At 44.7% G+C, this 7,733-nt stretch overlaps 1 protein-coding gene across 1 annotated transcript in view; it reads right to left on the reverse strand.

Annotated features, from left to right (window-relative positions):
- Positions 1-3,902: 3,902 nt before the first annotated feature.
- The window catches only part of LOC112240294, a 10,124-nt gene continuing 6,293 nt past the window's right edge, over positions 3,903-7,733 (reverse strand). Inside the window, exons 4-8 of the mRNA XM_042314887.1 lie at positions 7,478-7,652; positions 7,081-7,349; positions 5,838-6,004; positions 4,807-5,055; positions 3,903-4,695 (exon numbers count right to left, since the gene is read on the reverse strand). Of these exons, the coding sequence (XP_042170821.1) occupies positions 4,558-4,695; positions 4,807-5,055; positions 5,838-6,004; positions 7,081-7,349; positions 7,478-7,652 (998 nt within the window). The 3' untranslated portion in view covers positions 3,903-4,557. The remainder of the gene's footprint in view (positions 4,696-4,806; positions 5,056-5,837; positions 6,005-7,080; positions 7,350-7,477; positions 7,653-7,733) is intronic.

Below are 7,733 nucleotides of genomic sequence, written 5' to 3' on the forward strand. Positions count from 1 at the left end.
AATACACCAGATGTATGTCCTTGAACCGATTATTTTAAAACCTGACACAGAAGTTCTAATGATAATTTAGTCTCGAATACAAGCCTGCAGTACCCCGGTCGGCCTTCAATTAGAGTTCCTCAATGAGAGGGGGCAGCACTGAGCTATCTGGAACGTCACTTCCTGGAGTAGCTCAAACTGCACAACGTGAAGTTGGGAAAGGGGAGATACTCAAATCAGTTGCATAACTGAATGCATTCAACCAAAATGTGTCTTCCGCATTTAACCCAACACCTCTAAATCAGTCATAGGCCTATCGTCAACCAATCACATTTCTTAAATCCTTTCGGCGCTAAATTCCAGCTAAAATTCGAGACGACAGTTAAGCCTAACTATACTGACCGAAAATATAAACGCAACACAATTGCAAAGATTTTACAGAGTTACAGTTCATAGAAGAAAATCAACCAATTGAAACAAATTAATTAAGCCCTAATCTATAGATTTCACATGACTGGGCAGAGGCACAGCCATGGGTGGGGCTGAGAGGGTATAGGCTCACCCACTAGTGAGTCAGGCCCAGCCAATCAGAAATTGTTTTCCCCCCACAAAATAGCTTTATTACATACAGAAATACTCCTCAGCACCTCTGATGATCCCGCAGGTGAAGAAGCTGGATGTGGAGGTCCTGGAGCTGGCGTGTTTACACGTGGTCTGCGGTTGTGAAGCCGGTTGGACGTACTGCCAAATTCTCAAAAAATACATTGGGGGTGGCTTATAGTAGAGAAATGAACATTCAACAGCTCTGTTTGACATTCCTGCAGTCAGCATGCCAATTGTACGCTCCCCCAAAACTTAAGACATCTGTGGCATTGTGTCGTGACACAAAACTGCACATTTTAGAGTGGCTTTTTATTGTCCCCAGCACAAGGTGCACCTGTGTAATGATCATGCTGTTTAATCAGCTTCTTGATATACCACACCTGTCAGGTGGTTGAATTATCTTGACAAAACAAGAAATGCTGAACAAAATTTGAGAGAAAAAAAGCTTTTTTTGTATGTATGAAAAAAATTCTGTGATCTTTTATTTCAGCTCATGAAACATGGGACCAACCCTGTTGTGTTTATATTTTTGTTCAGTATACTTACAAAACTTGGAGAGGACAGTTAAGTTTGTAGTCAACCAATCCTCTTAAATCCTTTGGGGCTAAATTCCAGCTAAACGTGGACAGGACAGTTAAGCCTAACTACTTACAGAAAGCCTCTAATGAGAGCAACAGCAGTAAATAGCCGTATTAGACAGAAAGATATGAGGTCATTTCGTCAACCTTGTGAGGATCTACATGCTCAGAAGTTGTTCATTCAACGTATTTGCTGTTACTTCACTCAGTTCTGTTTTAAATCTCCCTTCCTGTTTGACTTTCCCTGAGATATGATCCTGTTACTTCACTCCATCCTGTTTTAAATCTCCCTTCCTGTTTTAAATCTCCCTTCCTGTTTGACTTTCCCTGAGATATGATCCTATGTTACTTCACTCCATCCTGTTTTAAATCTCCCTTCCTGTTTGACATTCCCTGAGATATGATCCTATGTTACTTCACTCCATCCTGTTTTAAATCTCCCTTCCTGTTTGACTTTCCCTGAGATATGATCCTATGTTACTTCACTCCATCCTGTTTTAAATCTCCCTTCCTGTTTGACTTTCCCTGAGATATGATCCTGTTACTTCACTCCATCCTGTTTTAAATCTCCCTTCCTGTTTTAAATCTCCCTTCCTGTTCGACATTCCCTGAGATATGATCCTATGTTACTTCACTCCATCCTGTTTTAAATCTCCCTTCCTGTTTGACATTCCCTGAGATATGATCCTATGTTACTTCACTCCATCCTGTTTTAAATCTCCCTTCCTGTTTGACATTCCCTGAGATATGATCCTATGTTACTTCACTCCATCCTGTTTTAAATCTCCCTTCCTGTTTGACATTCCCTGAGATATGATCCTATGTTACTTCACTCCATCCTGTTTTAAATCTCCCTTCCTGTTTTAAATCTCCCTTCCTGTTTGACATTCCCTGAGATATGATCCTATGTTACTTCACTCCATCCTGTTTTAAATCTCCCTTCCTGTTTGACATTCCCTGAGATATGATCCTATGTTACTTCACTCCATCCTGTTTTAAATCTCCCTTCCTGTTTGACATTCCCTGAGATATGATCCTATGTTACTTCACTCCATCCTGTTTTAAATCTCCCTTCCTGTTTGACATTCCCTGAGATATGATCCTATGTTACTTCACTCCATCCTGTTTTAAATCTCCCTTCCTGTTTGACATTCCCTGAGATATGATCCTATGTTACTTCACTCCATCCTGTTTTAAATCTCCCTTCCTGTTTGACATTCCCTGAGATATGATCAAATGAAATCCATCCTGTTTTAAATCTCCCTTCCTGTTTGACATTCCCTGAGATATGATTTGTTACTTCACTCCATGGTCCCTTCCTGTGACATTCCCTGAGATATGATCTGTTACTTCACTCCATCCTGTTTTAAATCTCCCTTCCTGTTTGACATTCCCTGAGATATGATCCTATGTTACTTCACTCCATCCTGTTTTAAATCTCCCTTCCTGTTTGACATTCCCTGAGATATGATCCTATGTTACTTCACTCCTGTTACTTCACTCCTGTGGTCCTGTTTTAAATCTCCCTTCCTGTTTTAAATCTCCCTTCCTGTTTGACATTCCCTGAGATATGATCCTGTTGGTGTGTACTCCTCCTGTTTTAAATCTCCCTTCCTGTTTTAAATCTCCCTTCCTGTTTGACATTCCCTGAGATATGGTGTTACTGAGTGGTGTGCCTCCATCCTGTTTTAAATCTCCCTTCCTGTTTGACATTCCCTGAGATATGATCCTATGTTACTTGTCCATCCTGTTTTAAATCTCCCTTCCTGTTTGACATTCCCTGAGATATGATCCTATGTTACTTCACTCCATCCTGTTTTAAATCTCCCTTCCTGTTTGACATTCCCTGAGATATGATCTATGTTACTTCACTCCATCCTGTTTGACATTCCCTGAGATATGATCCTATGTTACTTCACTCCATCCTGTTTTAAATCTCCCTTCCTGTTTGACATTCCCTGAGATATGATCCTATGTTACTTCACTCCATCTTGTTTGACATTCAACCTCTGAAATGAAAACAACACAGTGGAGAACTAGTAACAATATTTTATTGAATCTAAACGAGAAATCAAATGAAATGACATTAAATGACTTTTAATAATATGTTTGTCTGAGTGGTGTGTTTGTCTGAGTGGTGTGTACATGTGAGGGTGAACATTCTCAGAAGACAGCTGGGGTGTCCACCTGACTGTCAGAGGTGTCTCCACCTGACTGTCAGAAGACAGCTCCCCTCCTCCAGTGGTGTGTCTGAGTGGTCTGTCCACCTGACTGTCAGTGTCTGAGTCTTCCACCTGTCTGTCTGAGTGGTCCCCTCCTTCCACCTGACTGTGAGACAGCTCAAACCTCCTTCCACCTGACTGTCAGAAGACAGCTCCCCTCCTTCCACCTGACTGTCAGAAGACAGCTCCCCTCCTTCCACCTGACTGTCAGAAGACAGCTCCCCTCCTTCCACCTGACTGTCAGAAGACAGCTCCCCTCCTTCCACCTGACTGTCAGAAGACAGCTCCCCTCCTTCCACCTGACTGTCAGAAGACAGCTCCCCTCTTCAAACTGACTGTCAGAGGTCAACCCCCCTCTTCCAACTGACTGTCAGAGGTCAACCCCCCTCTTCCAACTGACTGTCAGAAGACAGCTCCCCTCTTCCACCTGACTGTCAGAAGACAGCTCCCCTCTTCCACCTGACTGTCAGAGGTCAGCCCCCTCTTCCACCTGACTGTCAGAGGTCAACTGTCCCCTCCTTCCACCTGACTGTCAGAAGACAGCTCCCCTCTTCCACCTGACTGTCAGAGGTCAGCTCCCCCTCTTCCACCTGACTGTCAGAGGTCAACCCCCTCTTCCACCTGACTGTCAGAAGACAGCTCCCCGTCTTCCACCTGACTGTCAGAGGTCAACCCCCCTCTTCCACCTGACTGTCAGAGGTCAACCCCCCTCTTCCACCTGACTGTCAGAGGTCAACCCCCCCTCTTTCCTCGTCCTTCTTTCTCCTGGAGTCTGTTTGGGGCTTTAAATGGACCTCAGCTGCTTCATAACCTGACACAGTGGGAGGCGAGCGGCGACATTCAGTTGGAGGAGACCACCATGCCCTTCAGTTGGAGGAGACCACCATGCCCTTCAGTTGGAGGAGACCACCACGCCCGAGTATCTGTTTGTTCTTGAGTGTTAAACGGTGTACAAGTGTAATCTAATGCGTTGTCTCTGAATATCTTGTTTTCCTAGAGTTTGTCTGGCCGTCCGTTCCTGCTCCTCCTCCCTGGGGGACGTGCCAGACTCCTAGTACTGCACCTCGGTCTCTTCAGGGGTGGTGCTCCGCTCGGAGACGTCCTCTCTCGTCTTCTGCTTTCTGGAGGTGGATGGCTGGTTCTCTGCGGCGCCCGTGGTGCGGTATCTTCTCCCTTCAACGCCGTCTCAAGGAAGGCGCTGGTTTACCGGCTTTGGAAGGATTCATTGAGTAACGTTTGGCTTCCATCCGGCTGTCGTGGCGCACGAAGTCGGCCAACGTTTCCCCGTCGGCATTCGGGAGAACGTTTTTAACCTGTAAGAACACAAACAAGACACACAGATAAAAGTTGATATTTTAGTCATTGATGGTTTTCGGGTCAGCCGTTGGAGTAGTATCTTTTCATTTATATCCCATTTGACTGACATGACTGAAGATGGAAGTCCGCAGGTCAGTGAAGGAAGGCCTTCCAGGCAGGCCCATCTCCTTCCACGCCTCCCTCAGGTAGACGGGCAGGTTCTTGATCTCAGTGTTGGTGGAATTGAAAAAGAAGTACTGGGCTTTATTTCCCCCTGGCAGACAGTGCTTAAATTTCAGGAAGTCTGAAAACCAAGAGTACTCCTCCTTGGTCAGCGACATCTGGATCCTGGTTTGCATTTGTTTTGCGTTTCCCACCTATTAGAAAATGGAGGGAAAAAACAGGCATTAACGCTGCAGTCGTTTCTAAAACCAACCAACCACGTTCAGGTGTACGGTTATAGACTTACGTTGATCAGACAGGTCCCAGACAGGTCCCAGACAGGCCCCACTGGGCCACGTTCAGGTGTATGGTTATAGACTTACGTTGATCAGACAGGTCCAGACAGGTCCCAGACAGGCCCCACTGGGCCACGTTCAGGTGTACGGTTGGTTATAGACTTACGTTGATCAGACAGGTCCCAGACAGGTCCCAGACAGGCCCCACTGGGCCACATTCAGATGTACGGTTGGTTATAGACTTACGTTGATCAGACAGGTCCCAGACAGGCCCCACTGGGCCATGTTCAGGTGTATGGTTATAGACATACGTTGATCAGACAGGTCCCAGACAGGCCCCACTGGGCCACATTCAGGTGTACGGTTATAGACTTACGTTGATCAGACAGGTCCCAGACAGGCCCCACTGGACCACATTCAGGTGTACGGTTATAGACTTACGTTGATCAGACAGGTCCCAGACAGGCCCCACTGGGCCACGTTCAGGTGTACGGTTATAGACTTACGTTGATCAGACAGGTCCCAGACAGGCCCCACTGGGCCACATTCAGGTGTATGGTTATAGACTTACGTTGATCAGACAGGTCCCAGACAGGCCCCACTGGGCCACATTCAGGTGTATGGTTATAGACTTACGTTGATCAGACAGGTCCCAGACAGGCCCCACTGGGCCACATTCAGGTGTATGGTTATAGACTTACGTTGATCAGACAGGTCCCAGACAGGCCACGCTGGACCTCCTCCACCTCCTTCACCATCATGTTTCTATAAAGGCCCGGGCTGTGGCCGTACATGGAGGTGAAATAGGCACACAGGAATCCGTAAAACCGGTTCTGGTTCTTCTGTGTCATAGTTTCTTCCAAGGTTTCTGTGGGAACATGAGAATAGAAACAGGATAACTTCCATAATGTCCTGTGAACATCTCTGACATCTATAATAATAACAGACAGCTTCCATAATGTCCTGTGAACATCTATAATAACAGACAGCTTCCATAATGTCCTGTGAACATCTATAATAACAGACAGCTTCCATAATGTCCTGTGAACATCTCTGACATCTATAATAATAACAGACAGCTTCCATAATGTCCTGTAAACATCTATAATAATAACAGACAGCTCCCATAATGTCCTGTAAACATCTCTGACATCTATAATAATAACAGACAGCTTCCATAATGTCCTGTGAACATCTATAATAATAACAGACAGCTTCCATAATGTCCTGTTAACATCTCTGACATCTATAATAATAACAGACAGCTTCCATAATGTCCTGTAAACATCTCTAATAATAACAGACAGCTTCCATAATGTCCTGTGAACATCTATAATAATAACAGACAGCTTCCATAATGTCCTGTAAACATCTCTAATAATAACAGACAGCTTCCATAGTGTCCTGTGAACATCTCTGACATCTATAATAATAACAGACAGCTTCCATAATGTCCTGTAAACATCTCTAATAATAACAGACAGCTTCCATAATGTCCTGTAAACATCTCTAATAATAACAGACAGCTTCCATAATGTCCTGTGAACATCTATAATAATAACAGACAGCTTCCATAATGTCCTGTAAACATCTCTAATAATAACAGACAGCTTCCATAGTGTCCTGTGAACAACATCTATAATAATAACAGACAGCTTCCATAATGTCCTGTAAACATCTCTATAATAACAGACAGCTTCCATAATGTCCTGTGAACATCTATAATAATAACAGACAGCTTCCATAATGTCCTGTGAACATCTATAATAATAACAGACAGCTTCCATAATGTCCTGTGAACATCTATAATAATAACAGACAGCTTCCATAATGTCCTGTTAACATCTATAATAATAACAGACAGCTCCCATAATGTCCTGTGAACATCTCTGACGTCTAGAAGAGTGGAATAACAGTGACATCCCAGATTGAAGAAAAACTTACTCAGCACTTGGGGGATCTTGTCCTTGGCAAGAGACTGGCACTCCAGCAGGCTCTTTGTAGACACCCCCTTGCCTTCCTTGTTGGAGACGGCTCCTTTCACGGACTTGTTGATCTCCTTCATTGCCCGGTTGATCTCCTTCCAGTGGCTTTTGGTCAGCCGGCAGCCAGGCGGAGGGGTCTCCTCTGAGTATTGGAGAAATGCACCGATAGTCGAGGTGTAGTGGTTGACCGTGGCGACGGCCTTGTTCTGCTGAAGGGTCTGAAACCATCTAAAACACACACACCACATACACACACACCACATACACACACACACACACACACACACCACAACATCCATTAGTGTGTTGTTAATGAACGCTGATGAGACTAAAGAGAAAGACAGATCTCTGCTCACCTCCTCATGTTGTCCTGGTCTGTCAGGAAACTGAGAGTGGATGGATATTTCTCATCCTTCGCCATGAACTTCAAAAATTGCTGCACCCTCTTGAGCTTCGCGGCACAATTTTGCTTCAGCTTATTGTTTGGACTGGGGCCTTCACAGATCTTCCTGAACCCCTCTATAAACACACCTAATCAAAGAAACATAATATTTTAGACTGGGGCCTTCAAAGATCTTCCTGAACCCCTCTATAAACACACCTAATCAAAAG

The sequence above is a fragment of the Oncorhynchus tshawytscha genome, unplaced genomic scaffold, assembly GCF_018296145.1.
Source record: "Oncorhynchus tshawytscha isolate Ot180627B unplaced genomic scaffold, Otsh_v2.0 Un_contig_9445_pilon_pilon, whole genome shotgun sequence".
Classification (NCBI taxonomy): domain Eukaryota; kingdom Metazoa; phylum Chordata; class Actinopteri; order Salmoniformes; family Salmonidae; genus Oncorhynchus; species Oncorhynchus tshawytscha.